This window comes from Melozone crissalis, unplaced genomic scaffold, assembly GCF_028551555.1.
Source record: "Melozone crissalis strain CALT ecotype California unplaced genomic scaffold, PUWL_Pcris_2 ptg000027l_1, whole genome shotgun sequence".
Classification (NCBI taxonomy): Eukaryota; Metazoa; Chordata; class Aves; order Passeriformes; family Passerellidae; genus Melozone; species Melozone crissalis.
The window spans coordinates 19,285,486-19,305,069 of NW_026535805.1; the positions used below are offsets into that span (position 1 = coordinate 19,285,486).

Sequence of the window (19,584 nt, forward strand, 5' to 3'; positions counted from 1 at the left end):
ACGTACTGTTTCATACTGTTGCATGAGGGGGGGACAACTGATCCCTCTCCCTGCTCCAAGATGTGATAAAAGTACTGGGAGTGTGTGGGAAGCGGTAGGCTTCCTAAGAGTGCCCAAGAAGGAGCTGATACCCTGTTGGCCTTCTCCCAAATTATTGTTATTCGTTCCAAAATGTAGAGATCGGGCCCCTGACAAAAAAACTCTCGGAACCACCCCCAGCTTACAAGTTCAAGTATCAAAAATAGTAGTGTAAATGATCTAATATTAGATAATGTTAAACTTCACACAAGGAAAGTGTTGCCTCCAAGAACACACTGGAAATCATGGATGATCTGCTTGACTCCTTGGGTGCTGAAAGATTGCTGCATGCATTTCCCCCCCAGAGCCTGATTGTCCTGCAGTTTTTGGACTCAAGAGCTGCTGGAGGGAATGAACTTCATGAAGGGATATTAATTAGATTTATGAATAGCAGCTGCCCCTTAAAGGAGTTTCAGAATGCTTTCCTCTTCTTTCCCTTCTTCTCTATCTACTAGATGGGAGCAGGAGAGGAAAGGTCCCAGTGTGGTGGTTCCAGTCTGTTGTACTGAGATATGGGGTGGCTGCCAGAGGCTGGATGAGCTGAGTGTCTCAAACCAATGCTGTGTGGTTGGGTGTGTGGTTGAGGTTGGGTCAGGTCTTGCTTCTGGTGAGACAGTGCCCCACCCCCAGACCCCCAGCCTGGTTGAGCTGTCAATCAATCAATCAATCAATCACTCATTGGAGGCCATACTAACCCAGCTCCTGATTCTTTCCAGCTGTTGACAGGGAAGGATTAAAAGAAAGACTTAAGTTGGAGAACCACTGAAGGGATTGGTTAAATTGAAAAGGCTTATGGTCTGAAATCATGACCCTGAAAATGACATGCTGAGGAGGTTGGCATGAATGAGTTTTATTTTCTCTTTAATTCCCACCCCTGAGGCAATCCAGATCATTTCAGTAGTAGAATTGTACTGTATGTCATTTCCCATGATGTCCACTGACCTTTTCTCTCTCCCTGAGTACAGGTTCTGGGAATCTCCCTGAAACCTGCTTGGTGGGAGGGATAAGGGTGGTAATCTGGGACATGTGTATTTGTTTGGGTTGTAGGGATAGCTGGACATGTAAGATTGTGGAGACCAAAAGGCAAGGGGGCCCAAATTGAATTTGCCCAGCTTGTTTTGGAACTCGGCTTACAAGTCCAACAAGTATCACAAGTAGATGTGTGAATTATCTAATGTTAGAGAATGCTAAGCCTCAAAGTAGGAAGGTGATGCCTCCAGGAGCACAGGGAATCACAGATGATCTGCTGGATTTCTTTAGGTGCTAAAAGAGTGCTGCATGAACTCACCCCCTGATTATCCTGTGATTTTAGGACTCATGAGATGGTGGGGGGAAAAGAACTGCATAAAAAGATGTTAATTAGGTTTTACTGGTATAGCAATTGCCCATTATATGAGTTTCAATATGCTTTCCTTTCTACTCTGCCTCTAGGTGGAACCCTGATGAGACCGAAAGAGGAAAGGTCCCAGTGCTGTGGTCCTGGTTGATGTCTTGAGACACAGGATCCTTGTCAGAGGCTGGGTAAGTTTAGTGTCCTCAGCCACTTTTTGGGGTGCTTGAAATGCTTGCTTATGTGCTGCTAGGTGAGGTGCCCTGCCCTGCCCTGCCCTGCCCCCAGCCCCCCTCAGCCCTGGCAGAGCTGTCAATCAATCAATCAATCAATCACTGACATGGGGGTGTGGTGCTAACCCAGCCCCTGCCTGGCCAAGCGACTGGAAGTCTCTCCTCAGGGGAAAGATCCATGGAGGTTTAACAGATGGAGCACAGGGCCAGCACATGGTCTGGACCCTGCCAGCTTCCTGGAGTTCCTATCTCACCCACAGTGGAATCCTAGGAGGTGGTAACTCTATGTGTGTTCTTCTAAATCTCTCCTGTCTTTCTGTCTTTCTCTGTCTCTCTTTTTTATCCTAATTCTCTTTTCATGGAACTTTGTGGGTGATGTAAGATCTCATAGGTTTAAAGGTTTCTAGGTGAAATGGGCTAAGTAAATGCTAAGTACTAAATTAATCCTAAGTAATGCTATGATAAGTGAATATGGTATCATATTTAATCCTTTTGCCAAAGTCCTTTTATTTTCTATGTTTTTGCCAATAAGCTCTTATGTGATTTTTCACCTCTTGAGAGTATCTGGTTGAGATTTCTCTTTGTACCCACTAGTGTAAAGAACCTTCAATTTAATTCCTGGATTAAGTATTTGGGGTGTAACAGGGCTGAAGTAGAAGCCTTACAGCTGCTGTCACATGCAACCACGTTGAATCACACAGGTACAACAGGGACCCTCTGACAGACAGTAACAATTGCTCAGCTTGGCTACTGCTTTGCAATAGCTGCTTACACTCAGCCAGTAGAGGTATTTATTGAGGATTCCTATGAATTATTACATACTTTTTAAAACCAGTCATAAAACCATACTTGGAATATTGTTTCTGACACAGGGACTGCTTTCCAGAAAAATTAGCCTGCATCCAGATTCAGTGGGAAGCTACTGCATTCTTGATTCAAGAAACGAAACCAGGAATTTGGGCAAAACTGGGCTTTGATGGCTGGGTACAGCCCAGTCCCCAAGGGGTGACTCCATACTGGACAAATTTGTTCTCTTGGCAGACCAGAGATCCTCCAACTTCAGCCTAGGGAGGAAAAGAAAATATGAAGTAACTTCTCTAGTAATGGGGACACTAGGCATGCAAACAGCAAAACACTGGCAGGAATAATATTGTAGCTCCAAAGGCTTTAAAATGTGACTGACACCAGGACTGCAGAGAGAGAAAGTGTTTTATTAGACCTGCTGGAGTAAAAATATTGGGGGTGTGTCGGATTCCCGGCTGTTTAGATGGTCTGGAAAGGCCCGGGGTGGCCTTGGGCAGCCCGTGCTCCAAAGGACGAGAAGGGACTTCAGATCTTTTCTCGGTCTCGGTGTTTATTAATTGTATATCTAAAAGATTTTCCCTCTGCCTGACAGAGTTCTGCTCAGCAGTCAGCCATGGGCACACTCTGAAAGCCCCCGGGGCGGTCACTTATCTTTATACTCGGAGTTACGTATACAATATTTATCATTTTTCTCCAATACCCTCTACCCTTATTAACCAGTGCACTTTTAGTAAGGACCAATCCCAAAGTGCCAACATCACCACTGAAGATGGAGGCCAAGAAGAAGAAGAAGAAGGAGAAGGGCACGCCCCAATTCCTCCATCTTACTTCTTTAGACCCCCCTGTACAAAAATCTTAAACCCTGTATCTCACACTCCAATTAACTTATCCCTTCACCATTCACCCCGGTGAAATCCTCCTATCCTCATACTGATGTCGTCTCCCATGTGGGATCAAAGTCCAGCCACCAGACATTTCTGGCAACATTCCAGAACTCCCGAGCCCCCCAGGGGTGGTCTCGGTCACTCTGCACCTCAGTCCTGAGAGGCTGAGATCCCACAGCCCTTGTCTCTAAGCATCCAGGCCATGCTCTTGGTCTGAAGATCCACCAGTCATGGGTGCGAGTACATCCCCAGATCACTGTGACATCAATTACACACACAAAAATGGAACTTTCCTAATTTTCCATGTCCCCGATCTATGTGATTTGGACAAATAATTTAACTGTTTGAATGCTTTAAATTCCTTGAAATGCAGGCATAGCAGGATATGAATACCTGTGTCTGATGAATTTTGACTCTACCAATGAACACACTGCCCACAGTCTCTAAGTCAGTATATTAGAGTATATATACGGTATATTCAGTATATTACAAGCTTTGCTTCAGGTGAGTGGTACATTCACAACATTGGGCTAATATGAGTAAGATATTACCTTACACAATTTTCCTGCTTTTCTGGTTGACTGTGTGAGTTAAGGAAAAAATGCTGTGTATACCTCAGTTCTTAGGCTTCATGCAGAAACATTGAGCTTCTGAAACTATTTCTGAGCCTTGAAAGTCCAAATTATATGCATTTACCTGCTTATAGTCAAAGTTAGATTATTCTTACCCTACAGTTATCTATGCTTCCCAAAGTAAATTCACCACAAAATTAATGATTTTTAACACTTCCATTCATAAATTCAGGGTGATTATATATTGATATCAAGAAACTTCAGGCTAAACATTTTCTATAACATATTGCAAATATCTGGAAAGTCTTCAAGATTTTTGCCAAATTGGTATCAGTAAGCACTTCCATGAGAGAAGCATATTTCAGCAGCCCATTAGACTGAAGGAGCAACTTTTGCTAACAAGGACTTTGCTACAGGTACTTCTTTTCTGCTGCATGTAAGAAGAGCACTCAACTCAATTTAGAAATGTGCCTTTTGTTCAACCCTGCCACCTTTGACCAATGTGAGCTGCTAATTAAGGAAGTAACAAAACAGGACAGAGCAAAACCTCATTTATCTAATTTTGCAAAACGAATCTGCCTTTGAACAATACAAGCTAAGGTCACCCTCCTGAAAGCATAAAGCACAACACAAGCAAAATTCTTATGATAATAAGAGTCACATATTTCAATAGCACACAGCTAGAGAAATGTCTTTTTTCCTCTTGTTCATCTAAATGAAAAAGGTGAATTCCTTCAGAATGCACTGTAAAAGGACATAGGCTACAGGAGATATACAAAGCACTTGCTGCAAAGTACAGATCAGAGAGCTGCAGGAGGGGTGTAATTGTTACATTGCAAGTCTAGTCGGTGTCCTGGCTTTGGCTTAGATAGAGTTAATTTTCTTCTTAGTAGCTGGTAGAGTGCCGTGTTTTAGGTTTAATATCAGAATAACAATTACAACACACTGATATTTTGATTGTTACTAAGTAGTGCTTACTCTAACTCAAGGACTTTTCAGTTTCCCCTTCTCTGCCAGTGAGGAGGTGCACAAGAAGCTGGGCAGAAGCATGGCCAGGACAGCTGACCTGGCCTGGCCACAGGGGTGTTCCATCCCATAGAACAACATGCATAAGCATTACATGCACTGGATGGAGCCACTAATTGCTGTCAGGGACAGGCTGGGCATTGGTCAGCAATTGTATTGTGCATCACTTTTGTTCCTTGGGTTTTGTCTCTCTCTTGTGTTTTCATTACAATTATTACTATTATTATTGCTGCTATTATTATTATAGTTATTGTACATAATTTTGTTTCAATTATTAAACCATTCTTATATCATGAATCTTACTTTTAAAAAACTCTCCTTCCCATTAAGAAGGGATGGGGGAATGAGTGAGCAGCTGCATGGTACTTAGTTTCTGGCTGTGGTTAAACCATGAGACTCAAGAATAATTTTGATAGGTTGCTATTTACCACAGGCACTACAGGAGGTGATGGTTATAGCCAGCTGTTATCAGATGTGGTGGGTGTAGTCCAGCCAGTGTTTTGTTCCATCATTCCAGGGGAGGCATTTGATGCAGGCTCTTGTGCATGATCATCACACCTCTGGAGATTGCAGTACTCCCATATCGTGTTGGGGTCAGTGGTGAAACACCACGGGCTGCTGTCACCATCTGGGTTTCTACAATAGTTTTCTCTCAAATCCCTGCACAAATAAAGTCAACAGTCATGCTGCACAAGACTGAAAATAAGCACAGGAATATCTTGACAAAAGAATGTATTATGTACATCTACTATGTACAAATAATAGATTTATTGGTTTTACTTTTGGTCAGATATCCTATTACCAGCAAGAACATCTGTGGCTGTGATGCTAGTGAAGAGCTGTATTTCACATGTGCATTGGAATCCTGAATATATTTATGCATAAGGAAACAATTCAACTACTGGTTTATATCTGGCTATAATATTTCAATGTATTAGTACCTAAATAATTACCCCACATGGCAATTTAAAAAAATTTACAAGTAGGTGTATGTAAGCATACACAATTGTCAGAATGTGTGAATTAGTAATAAATATGCAAGAAAATTCATACTATTATGGGGAACTTAGGCTTTTCAAAAAATTTTTAAATGTTAAAAGGTTCCTTCTCATATTCAGAAGAATGGCAAACAAATACTTATGCAATTGATCCCCTCTTATGCCCCAAAACCCCATTTCTATTGAATAGGGTAGTCCTCTACTGACTTCAGTGAGAGGAATCCCATGTCTGTGCTTGCCTGGGGCATGGGCAAGTAGAATTTCTCTTTTCAATAATTTGCAGAGTTGTACTATTTCCCCCTCCTAAATCACAGCATGGTCTCAGAATAAAAAATAACTGAAATACTTTTTCTCTGAATATGACAGAACACTTGAATTCCACATTTTCCCAGCTTGATTCTAATTTTCTAAAATATTCTTGAAAGATGTCATCCCCTCTGAGGATATTCCAGTTAGAACTGAAAATTTCAAATTATTTAGGGTGACAACATAAAATGGGCAAAAAGTTAGAAAAGTATCAATCTTCCTGCTTATAATCCACTAAGCATGATGAATTTCCTCACAATTGCTCCTGTAATCCTTTTGCTCTCCTGCCCTTACTAAAAACTGGCACATTAGTGATTTTGGTTAGCTTGTCACTGCTCCAGTCATTCCTGGTACAGTTTTGTTAATCTGAAAAAGATAACTCAAGGGGAAATTTCCATGCACAGAATTCTGGGTGCCCAATTCCAATGGCAAAGAACACTCAGCTGGCATTTCTAAGCATGACATATCTGACTGTGTGTTTTGTATCATAAATGAAATGTCCTCCCCAGATTAAATCATTAGAAAGGCCACAACAGCAAGTCTCAAATTCATAAACTAAACACACATTTCAGTAAATGCCTTGTCTCTGGATGCAAGTCTCCTGGTGTTGGTTGCAGAAGATCATATTTAAGAGTAAAGGACACAGCTGTATTTTACTCAGAATTTAGGTAACAAGAAAACAAAATTCTTACAGATGAGACTAACAGAAAGCATTTCTGTGTCTTAGAAAAGTTCTCTTTGATCAATATTTTCCCTAGCAGTGTTTTAAAGCATAGCTGTGCAAAGATAATACAACCAGCAGCAGTTATTGCCAGAGAAAGCGAGAAAAGGTGAGATAAACGTACGCGTCCGGGAATTTCTCCGGGGTTTTTATGTGCCTGTGTGGGAACATGGAGCTCCAGGCCTGGCACTTCTTCCCTGATACAGTGACAGAAGCTGTGCCACGATAACTCTGCCCTTTGCCTCGGTAGCACTCCTCTGTTAGGGGAGCTTGTACAGGCACATCTGCAGCAAACAACAGAAACTGGTCTTTGGCATCGTGATTTTAATGTTCTTACTGAGCAGGCACAAGAAAGCCTCAAACACACAGGATGACAAAAATGACTTGTTTATGCAGTCAGTATCCAGTGAAGTCATCACAACTGCAGCAGAAGGGCATTTCCAAAGATGCTGAGAAAACTTTCACAGTTTTAACCTTTCACAGTTTTAACATCTTATATCAGGTGTTTTTCAGTGAAGGGTTCACCAGTTTCATTTTGGCATAAGTGAACATGTCAGAATTAAAGATAAGAAAGTTCTCATGCAAAATCCTCAAAGATTAGATACTGGTGATTTTGCCCATGATATTTCTCAAACAGACATTATGTTAAACTTCAGTCTCTCTATTATCCTTTTGATTGTGCTAAGACTTTCTTGTTAATTTAGTGCTTAAATGAATGAATGTTTCAATGTGATTTTTAATTATGTTGAAAGCTCTTGTCCTCTCATTTGCGGCTGATTTCCAAAAATAGGAGTCAGTTTTGTTTAGCAATGTTTCATCCCTTTAAACCTTTTTATTTTTCAATGAATTTGCTATAATTGGCCTACCTTTGGGAAGAAAGTAATATAAAAACATAACTATCTTTCATCTTTTAATTCTTCTATTGAGTTCAGCTTGTGATTTGTATCTTTCACTATATTTCCCTAACCACTCAAAGTTTAATATTTGGCAGATTTTGCAACATGCCAGGCAGACAAACATTAAGAGTGACAAAGTGACTGAAAAAAAAATTAAGCACATTTATAATATGAAACAATGAATCTTTCACTGGTTTGAAGTCCTTATCTCAATTACAGTCCACTATTCATACCAGCAATCCCTTCTTCTGTTCTGTCACAGGGAGGAATTGTGCAATATTCCCATCTAATGTTGCTGTTGGTGGTGTAGCACCAAGGCTTCTTCTCTCCATCAGGGTTTCTACAGTAGTTTTCCTCTAAGCCCCTTAAAACAAGAAACAGGAACACAGACTTTAAACCAGTCACAGAAATCCAGAAGAGTTGTGTGCATGACTATTAACAACTACTGCATGCAGAATTGAGCTCAGTGGTGTATTTATTCCTTTTGGAGATTGATTAACCCGTGCATCACTCCTTTGGGACTAATCAGTGGTCTTCAACTTCACAGTCTGAATGCTGAAGATATAGGAAGAACTTTTCTAATGCTTACACTTTCTGCTCTTGTTGTTGACGTCACGATGCAGCAGTGAGAGCTGACTTCAAAACACAAGGCACTGATATCCCTGAGATTACAGTAAGAGCCAGGCAAGGCTGGAATGTGTACATAGGAGCACTGGTGCATGCTGCTTTCTGCCCTGTGAGAGCGGACAGGTTTCCAGCTCCCTAGGAAGACTTGCAGGATCAAACTACAGAGCTATAAACCCGGTCAGTTCCAGCTATTCCTGCACATCAGTAATGCTCTGCAGACCCAGCTCCTCTGACCTTGGAGCACAAGGTATGGGAGTATGCTGTCCTTGGAGTATCACTCTTCAGAAGAGTAATGCAATGAAGATGTGCCAAAACACAGCCAAAGGATTTTTAACATAAAAGTAGTGAACTAACTATAGCTCTGCTGTGGGATGTGGAGGAGACAAGTGAGAAAAATACATGAGAATAAACAGAGAGGCAGAAAAAATATGAAGAGCAAGACCTGAACAGAAGTAATGAGCACTGACAAACAGTGAGAATTACAACTTAACAGCATAAATGAGGAAAACCTCATTTATGTCCTCCTCTTGCCTCTGCATGTGGATTGATAGGGAACAACTGTTCTTTGGTACTTGTTAGAATGATGAGGCTCAGCATACTTGCAGGGGTATCTGTCAGGAACCCAGCCATGCTTGTGAGGAAACTGCATGTTCCAGTGTTGGCAGGCATTTCCCGACTCGGTGATGGCTATCCTTCCTCGATAGTTTTCTCCTCTCCCTGAAAGACACTGGGAGTCCAGGCCAGAGACTGGTGGGGGTGTAGCTGTAACAGGAAAAGGAAAAAAAAGAAAAGGGAAGGGGAGGAAAATACTGTTAAGTAATGCTTTCAAAAATATATGAATGCCTTTGTTTCTGTAATGTTGAAGATGTATTTTTTTTATTTCAGCAGAGGTTACACTGGTTAAAAGCCATGTCAAAATCAAGGAGGACATTTTTATGGGCCTCCAGACTGCCAGATGGATGTCCTGTGTCTGCCCTTTTACAGCAGCCAGTAAACAACTTGGCTGGGTTGAGCCAGACTCTGTGCCTACTGTCCCCTGAGAGCAGAGCAGGAAAGGCAGAGTAGTCTTGCACAGTCTTGTAAACCCAAGGGAGATGGAGTTTTATTGAGTATTGTATTACAATAATACAGTACTCAATACAATACACACAGGTAGTGTGGAAGGGCAGAAAGGACCAAGAAGAAATTGTGAGAGAAAGCAGAGCAGCCTTCAGAGCTGAACCTTTGGAGTCAGTGAACTGGGGAAGAGGGACAGAAGGAATAGTGAAAAAAAGAAAGAAAGTGAAATGGTCTGCCATGTGGGGAACAGCAAAGAAAACAAGAGTAATGATCAGAGGCGTAGAACCTGCAGAGGGCAAATGAAAAATTAACTTACAGCACATCCTTATAATATACAGAATTCCCCAAGGACATGAGTGTGACCCTAAAAGGTTGGTATGTTCTTTAAACTTAAAGTTTTAAGTGCAGGATGCAAATGCTATGGTAATTGTCACAATTTATCATACAAAAGTCTATAAATAGTTATTCTGCCATCAGTAATTGAGCATGCTAAGAGAACCACATCTAGCAAACACACGCCACTGCTTAGAGCACTGGCAAGTGCAGATACATAAGAAAGCAATCTCTAGAGAGAAAAACCACACTTATAATTGTTTTTTCTCAAAGTCCAATCCACTTCTACAATAGGGAATGTTACCTCTTTATTCAGTGCCTTGGAAGTATCCAGATTTAGTGTGCTCAACTTAATGGATTAAGCTAGCTCATTGATAGGCCAGATTTTTCTCCTGAGGCATGAACCTGTTTCTCAGGATTCATGCCTTGCTAGGAAAAAGGCAGCACTGGCTGTGCAGATCAGACCCAGGTAAAATATCACAGTATAGCCACATGGTAATTTAGATGATTTCTCTGAGTTAGCAGATCAGCAGTAAACCACCACCTGATTTAACCTTAATGTCCTGCCTCCCAGGTAAGTTGAAAAGTAAAATGGTTAAAGACAAATTAAGGTTTCCCATAACATCTTTGGCCATATTTCACTTTGTGACACCTTCATCCTCACTGACCATACATGATTTTACGTAATAGAAGTTTAATGAGTGATTCTGCTTATTAATGTGCACTTTCCCTGATTCACAGAAATACCTGTAGGTTACTCAGAACTGTGGTTTCTTTTCTTTCCCCTTCTTGCATAATTTTAATGAGCTACCCTGTGGAGTGATCTCAGGAAATCAGACTCACCGCACCGAGGAATGTTGCAATATTCCCAGCGTTTATTCGGGTTGGTGGTGAAACACCAGGGCCGAAGTTCACCATCAGGATTGCGGCAATAATTCATCTTCAGATCCTTCCCTGGATAGCTGTACATTGAAAATGGAGAGAAACTTGGGAGGCAGCAGCAGCCACGTGCAGCAATGAGGCTGTCTGCGGGCAGGCTCTCCCAGGCTCTGTGGGAATGAGTTTGGTGCTGAGTGTCACTCACTGTTTCAGGATAAATCCATGCATATGAGGCTCTTGCACATCCCAGCGCTGGCACTCCAGTCCAGACTCTGTTCTGGAAACTTCTCCGCGGTAATCCTCGCCGTTACATTGCATGCACTCCCCCTGAGGTCCTAGGCAGAAGGAAAAGAAGCAAGGAACACCCCAGCCTATTCATGGGGGATTATGCTGAAAGGATGAGTAGGGTTTGCTCCAGCTAACAATGAAGGGAATTCAGAAACCTGTGCATTACAGCCTGGCCAAATCAGTAATGCTTCAGGAGTATGTTTCACTTGCAGGGAGGAATTTGTCATGTATCTGTATGTACTGTTAGCAAGGGGAGTTCAGTGTGTCACACAGCACTTGGGTCAGTCTTTACCATTGTTACAATTAAATAAATTACTGCTGTAAGAGCAATAATAGTCCTTATCCAGATCTCTGCAGTTCTCTGCCAGTAGAGTAAAATGTAGCTTGCAAAATAAAGCAAACAATATCAGCAAATTTAGTTCTTCCATATTTACAAAATAACTTTGATAACTCAAGCCAATTAGGAAAAAAACCTCTCTGTTGAGAACTTCTCAAATTCATCTTGATTTAAATTCTAGTTTGAAAAAATCTGTAGAAATAAAGCATAAAAAAGTTGCAGGAATAATATTACCTACTTGAACATCCCTTCTCTGAAAAGTAAATATACCTTCTCCAGTGTGCATGACCTGGTCCTCACACTCTGGGATGGCACAGTAATCAAATCTCATAGCAGGATCTGTTGTGTAACACCAGGGTCCATTTTCATCTGCATCAGGGTTTCTGCAGTAATTTTCTTCCAGCCCTGCATTGGGGTGTTTTTCAGGTGTATAACTGAAATAGTATTAAATTTCTATTTTAATGCCAGTACTTTAGTGGCGTGGAAGGGAAAAGTTCAACCTGCTCAGCTAGCAAGGAATTTTATTCATTCAGGTAAAAATGAGAGAAACTGATTTCCCATTGTAAGCCATAAATGAAAATTGAAAAATCATTCCTAACTACAATTATTAGTAGCTTTCTCCCTAGCCCCAGTTGCCACCAAGAAGTGAGCTTACAGCCTGTAAGGGCAATGACAGTCTCAAAAGACAATTATTGTCTTTAATACATGCATCCGGTTGATGTAATGAGCTCACTGCAACCTGTGGCTCTGTCATGTGTTTGTCTTAATGGAGTTGCTTTAAAAGTTGTGTATTTCTAGAGTATTCATCAAACACAACTAGGTGTCACAGAGATCTGAAGCAAGGGAAGCTGGGCTTCTTCCTACACCAATCTTCCCAGAGAAGACTAAATTACTTTTAAATTATCTGAACAAGAGTATCCAAATGTATTTAATTAGAATAAAAGCAAAATAATTTTTAAAAGACCCCTTCAGCATAGATGAGAGGACACAGGACCTCTGCTTCCCCACTTGCTTCAGTGAGCCCAATGGCAGCCAGCCCTGAGAAGACTCTACCTAGCCAGATCCATTTGGTCCTTGCATACTTTTCTCAACTTCTCTTTTTTTTTTTTTTTTTTTTACTATCTGTATGCCAGGTAGGAGGAGCCAAGAGTTGGACAGATATCACTTTATACAGAGGAGAGTAATTCTGACCCCACTATTACCAATAGCAAAAATCTTCATTGTGTTGAGAGGAGCATTTAATCTGCTTAAGACACCTCACGTTTAGACACAACTTCTCTAGCTGACAATGCATCCTTTCTTTATCCAGATCATTGCAGCAGAGTCAAAAGTAACATGAGATAAAGATAAATCTGTTTTTAAAAGTCACCTGACAACAGGATTTGATAACTTGCACTATAAATCTGTGTATATATATGAAGATAAGTAAACTTGGAAAAGGTTCAGAACAGCAAAAAGAAATGTAAATAGGGTCATACTTGGGTTTGTGGGGTATTTTTTCTGCCCATTTCTGGCATGGAATACCCCTCTGAGTCTTGGCTTCTGTTCCTCTGTAGTCTGTCCCAATCCCTCTTTTACACTGCATAAGGTAAACTGAAACAGAATCAAATTTGTAAGTTCAATGGTGTTACAACATTCATTGGTGCTGAAAATCTGCAGATAAAACTGAGGCCCATCTGTACATGATGGACCATGTTTTACTCATGTTTTGAACGTCTTGTGCCTGAAGACATTACATAATGTATTTTAAATTTGTTACAGCTACTAGAGATCTAAAGAGCAACATTTCTGAAGCATTGTTATAAAGCTATATAATGAAGTAAGGAGAACAGCTATATCAGGTTTTTGATGTGCAAAATAATGCAGGCTTATACTATCATAATACAGGGATAAATAGGAATGTCTTTCAGCAGCAGCTGGGGATTCTTGGATAGGCATTGTTCATAAGCATATTTGCAGTGTGGGTGTCACCCAGCTATCCCTTTAAGCCAGAAAATAGTTATCAAAATGCACTGGTCACCTAAGGGCCCCCAAACTTTTGATTCATCTTAGCCTCGGACTCTCCCAGGTGTTGTTCTAGTGGGATTCCAAGACAGAGAATGCAAATCTTGTCAATGGTGCTTTTACTGGCAACAGACACAGGAAAATTTCCAGCTATTGAGGGCAGTGATCTTGATTTTCCCTTCCTTTTCCCTTTTCTTGCTTGCACAAGAAGAATCTCCCCAAACCTCAAAATATAAAATGGAAATGTTAGAGCAAGGACAGGAGACCAATCTGCTGGGAAAAAATGGGTTCCTCCTAAATTATTTTAGCCTGTCTAAATAATAAAGCTGGACACATCTGACACCTGGGGAGAGGAGATGAAGACTATATACTGGGTCTGAGAAGAAGGCAACAAGTAACTTCCCAGTTCAAATGGCACATGGAGACCACCATGGATCTAGGCCTTGGTGTTTGATCCCTCTTGAACAGCATTTTAGTGATGTGGCTTCTTCCTGTTTGGCCCCCAAATTCTCTATTAGTTTTCTGCCCTATAGAGGGATTTGCTCCAGCACTGCAGCAGAGAAAAGAAGGATGCCATTAAAACAGACTTGATGAGTAAATATGTTACATCTTATTGTACACATACTTATCTTCTCATAAAGAACTGTGTCTGTGCTGGCAAATGTCAGTGTCATTTTAGCATTTTCAGCCAGTGTTAAACACTGTAGCTTTTTCCTGGTGAATAGGAAGGCCCTGTTGAAATTGAGAAGGAAGCAATATTGACATAGAATGCAATATTTTAATTTCAAATTATTAAACTTATAAGTATTTTTCTATAAATTATTAATTTGCTAGCACTTATATGCAAAGTCTTATATTCATTCTTATCTTTCAGATACTGCACTCAGTATTTTAGACAAGTAAGAGGTTAGGGTTATCTACTGCTCTCAAGTGGCTCACTTATTCAGGATATATGACTTCATTAATAAATTATTGTGTGGGGAACTAGAAACTGCACTGGCAAAACATTATCAACATCATCCTAACTGTTCGGGTTAGTTACTGTCCTACAATGAACTAGAAATCTTGCACTCTTGAGAAACAAAGCAGCAGCCAGCTAGAGACGCTCAAACAGTTCTCCATGTAATGTTGGATAAGAATGGGAACTTGAATATTTACTATAAAGTGAGTAGTAGGTTGTAAATCCGCTCTTTCCTTGATCTTGTGGTAATTTATGGCTGGAGATAAGTCACAAAGTAAAGGCACAGCATGGGAGACTGCTCTAGGCAGAGCTGCAGCAGAATGGGGATGTGGTTCTGAGTAAAGGTAGGAACATATCATTGATATGCAGACACCCACAATGGTACAGTTTTAAGATTCCAGAGAAATTACCTGCAGGTAAAATTTCTTTCTGCTTCACATTTGTCTGCGCATTCTTTTTCATCATTTGTCTCATAAAACTGTTTGTTTCGAGTAAGTATCCAAACACCATCTGTTCTTGAATAGTCATCCAGTATATCTCCTTTCACTAGAAGGGAAGGAATCAGACATTACAATTGAGAATTCTGCAGTTGAGATCATCTCTGGATTTCAGTCCCATTTTCCATGTAGCTTGGACACAATTTATTTTGCATAATTCTGCGTAAACGATGATAAACTCTGAGGTTATTTCTATCGCCTGACAGAATCACAGCTGAATGACTGCAACATGTCGTGGGAAGAAAGAGGCAGAAGAAAGATGTAGAGGCAATTCTGATTATGCATGAATTTAAAGCTAAAAGCAAAGAATGGGAAACAAGAGTGAGGGGGAATGGGAAACAAGAATAGGAAAAGGCAAAAAATGGGAAACAAGAGTGCTTTTAGCTTCAAACTCATGCATGAGTTTGAAGCTAAAAGCAAAAAACGGGACCAAGAGAGAGACTAAGTGGTGCCAACACCAACCAGAGAAAGATGAGGGGAAGTGATACCCATATCAAGGTTTTAGAGAAGCATGAATTAGGTGGATGGGAGATTATGACCTGTCATGTGGATTGTGCAATCCCTGCAGCTTCATTGGTCACTGCCTAGCTGTTTGTCCCAACATGTCTTGCCCTAGAGCAAGACACCTCAATCACAAAGTTACTATACAGCCTTCTACAGCACCCACCATTGTTTTATTGCAATGGGTTGAGCATATGTAGTAATGAAATTGTCAGGCTACATCTCTCTTGCAACAAATTAACCCAAGATTTTAAATTAGTAAACCAGTTAGTATTATTAATCTGAAAGTGACGTATGCATAAGATTTATATTATCTACCTGCTAATAATTCTAACACACCTCTAAAATACTGTAGCTCACAATAGAGTTTACCACCTAATTGAATTTTTTTCTTTTTATGTCTAAAAATATTCTATGTTTCTGTTTCTAATTTCTACAAGAGTTTATTTCCATCTCCAGCATCAGGTTACAATGTTGCACAAGTGAGTTTAATTGGTCATATGGTTTAATGATTTCATTTTTTTCAATATAGATTATTATTGACAGATGCAGGAAGTTCATAATTTTATACAGCATGCTCAAAGGTAATGTGAATTTTTCATTTACACTTACATTTACTCATATTTGGGCTGAATTCACTGCAGCATCACTCCAGTGTTACTAACTCCCATGACATATGGGCCATTCATCACCTAACTCCATATGACACAGATTCACACAAAATAAAAGATATTTTGGCCACTAATGAAAATAAGATTGTCCATTGCCTGAGGGCATTTTCTGTGTCCCTTTGCAGAGTTGGCTCAATGCTATAAAACCTGCATGTCTTAAGAAACCCCTGACACTGAGGCTTCCCATATCTAGTCCTACTGTTACAGCAGGGCTATGCAGAGCACCAATAGCCTAGCCTGCTAATTTCTCCTGATGGAGTTAGTAGACAAGTGCTTCCTTTCCTGAATTTTTTCCTAACTTAACTGAGGCCACTGTTCCAAGCAACTAGAAAAAGAAAATATTCCTTTCCAAACTTTATTTACTCATCTTAAAATTATTTTTTCAAAGAGCTCTACTTTGGATACTATTCCTTTTCAGTGACTGTAAGAAAAAAAATTATTACAGTTGGATTGAGAATGAATACATGGGAATTTGGATGACATGCATAAACTAAAAGTCAACACAGATTGGCAGAAACTTAGATAATAGAAAAGAAAAGGTGATGCTAGTTGCCTGAAAAACACTGCAAAGTGGAAACTTAAGAAAAGAATAGAAGAGATTTTAAATGCATCAGGGAGTATATTAGTACGACTAAAATATATATAAACCCAGATATTGCACAGGATAATTGAACAGAATATTCAAGATACTGGTCAATATTCCAGATTTGACCAGTACTAACCCAGAAAACATAAAAATTTGCTTTAAGGCAGTTGTGGACCATCACTTTTGAGCAAGTCAGCTGGAGTTGATAATAATGAACAAATAAACCCCCCACTTTCTCAGTTTTCTTTTATAACCTGCTGCAATCATATAATTATATGTCCCTGGTATTCTGACCTTAAGTCCCTGATATTCTGACCTGAACTATTAAACACTCATAAAACCCGTGCTGATATGTATTTATCAGTATTTTTAAAAAGTCATTTAAGTGCCATGCAATTATACGTAATTTCAAAGTACAAGAGAGTACGGTAGCTAATTGACATCTGATTGAAATATATACTACATATGGAATATTTATTTACAGAATTTGTAGATAAGCTTGAAATCCATATATTACCATCAGTGGAACACTTATCATCTTTTGGAACTGTAAGAAAGAATTCTGGATATATTCCTGGAAAAGGTGATCTAGCTTACTGGGGAGTAAATTTCTACCTACTGCCCTCTGGAAAACAAGGGAGAACATTTTATTGTGTTTGACAACAGAAGATGTGAAATTGTTGGAATATAAAGAAGCCTGTTAATTTTTAATTTTGTTTTAAATATTCCATTTCAAAGCTTTAAAACTCCTGTCATAAAAGATGAAAATCAATATCACTGTGCTTAACAATGCTTGGCAGTAAACACAGCTTTACCTTTAGCATTTGATCCAAAGCCTGCTGAAATTAGACCTGACTTCTGACTGACTGCTGTGGGTTTTGCACAAGCCTTTGGCAGGCTGCTTCGCAAGGGTGCCTGTCTCTGGCCATGGGAAAGGTTTGCCTGGGGCCATTAGTTGCCCATGCAGACACCAAGGCAGCTGGTCTTGTGGTGTTGCTAATGAACACAACCCTGGGGCAGCCACAGCTCTCTCTGTGCTCAACAGCAGCTCCTTCTGAGCAGCCAGGCCCCATCAAACCCACCATTGTCCAGGAAAGGAGTGACACATTGACTTAGGGACCTACCTTCACCACACAGAGCCTGCTCATGTTTGGCCCCAGTCCCAACCAGGCAAGCAGACGGCAAAGGGCTCTTACCTGAGCTGAGCAAGAAAAGGAAGAGAAAGGCAGCTTTGCTAATCCCCATTTTGGCCCAGATGGCGGGTGGTGGAAATTGTGTTGGTGCACAAAGTTTTATTGACTTGCACTGGAGTGAGGCAGCATCAAACAAACAAGGCAGGAGGATTAAGTTAATCATTCTCCTGTGCTGTGCCCCCCCTGCCATGGTGTAGCTATGAAAACAACCTTGAATTGGATGGATTACCAAATCAGGCTCAATAATTTCTATTGGATACTGGGAAATGTGAAGGCACTTTCTTCTTTTGTGGGACATGTTTTTGTTGTTTTTTTTTTTCTCAGATTGCTTGACGTCACTTTGTTAAGGTAAAGATGAGGATCATAGTGGTGGAAAGTATGGGAAAAAGACACAATCCACACACCTAATTCTATATAGTCCTGTGTATTCAGCTTTAGGTCCCAATTGTATTTCCAGTCAGAGACTTGGACTGCTTTAGATTGAAACTTCTGCTGATTTATGCTCCTGTGTAAGTCAGTCCCCCAAAACAGACCCTGAGAATGCTAACTCCTTATCATAATTGCTTTTTTAACACCCTCCCATGCCCTTTCTGGAGGAAAAAAAATACTTCCCTCAGCCCTTTTCTGTTTCTGGTTTAGTTTTTGTTGTTCATGACTTGGCAGGCACACTCACTTTGGTTCAGTGTATGATGTGCCTTTGGCCTCCAGGCAAAGCTGCTGATATCTCAAGTCTGCCCAGACCTCAGGGTGTGTGCAGGGTGCCCCATGCACAACAACATCATTTCAGCAACATCTGTCACATCTGCCAGCCCCATGGGGCTCAGCTAAGGCAAGGAGGCATTGCAGCCATAGTGCCTTCAGGAGTTTGCACTGGCCTGCCCGGCCAGTCAGGGTAGCCTTTAGCTGGGATTGGGAGGGCAGATGGGAACACAGCTGGGAGGAAGGTGGGAGCCCTGCATATTCCCCTCTGTGCTGGGAGTCACCTGGGGTAAAGGCAGTGGCCAAAAGGTACGTGGCTCCAGGGCACAGGTGGGAAATGCACCCTGGGCTGCTGAGGAGGCAGTGGGGGAGTGGCCTTTTTGTGGGCTTTTTGCCTCAGCTTGGTCACCCTGCAGAGGGCTCTTAGCCAATGTATAACCTGTAGTGACAACAGGCAGGAGTGACACTAACAGGAGAATAAGTCTTTGGTCCTAACTAACTGTTTTGTGGTGAGCTGTGTCTATATGCCAACACATCCACAGCTCATCTGCATCCCAACCTATACAGTCAGGGTTTGAGCATATCATTCAACCTGTATCACACCTGACAGAAGGATATTCCTACAGGGATATTCCTACAAGGCTTCAGAAAATCCGTGGTTAAACAGAGAAAAGAATCCAAAATTTCTATGAAGACACTCATGGTGGAAACCATCACCACTGATTTCTGCTTGGCCAGCCAGCCAGTCTGTACCCTCCAAGCAGAATGTCAGCACATGCACAGGTGAATCCTGGGGCCACATGGCTGTGGGAGAGGCAGGCTGTCCTCATGGAAGCCAGGAACAACTCACAGAGATATTATGGGGACATGAGTGGGAGGAAGCAGGACTAGGGGACCATTTGGGGGAGGTGGGTAGAAGGGCATGCGGGACCTGAAGATTCCCCAGTTTAAAGCAAAGAGAAGTGGGGTTACCAAGAGATGCAGTGGGACATGATGAGCAGGGATGTGAACTACTGGGAGCCAAGTCTTCCTTTTTCTGTCATTGACAGTACTACCTGCTCTGTCCTCAGGTAGCAAATACCATAGAGTACAGATGCAGAA

The 19,584-nt window shown here is 41.0% G+C and overlaps 1 protein-coding gene across 1 annotated transcript; it reads right to left on the minus strand.

The window, feature by feature from the left end:
• Positions 1 to 2,576: 2,576 nt before the first annotated feature.
• Positions 2,577 to 17,836, minus strand: LOC128939548 (plasminogen-like). The gene is made up of 12 exons (XM_054280578.1): positions 17,788 to 17,836; positions 14,747 to 14,882; positions 14,001 to 14,107; positions 12,850 to 12,964; positions 11,642 to 11,805; positions 10,952 to 11,081; positions 10,711 to 10,829; positions 9,075 to 9,237; positions 8,082 to 8,212; positions 7,077 to 7,236; positions 5,461 to 5,587; positions 2,577 to 2,705 (listed from the first exon to the last, which is right to left on the minus strand). Exons 1-12 carry the CDS (start codon positions 17,834 to 17,836, stop codon positions 2,577 to 2,579), a joined length of 1,530 nt encoding a protein of 509 aa, XP_054136553.1.
• Between the last annotated feature and the right edge of the window lie 1,748 nt (positions 17,837 to 19,584).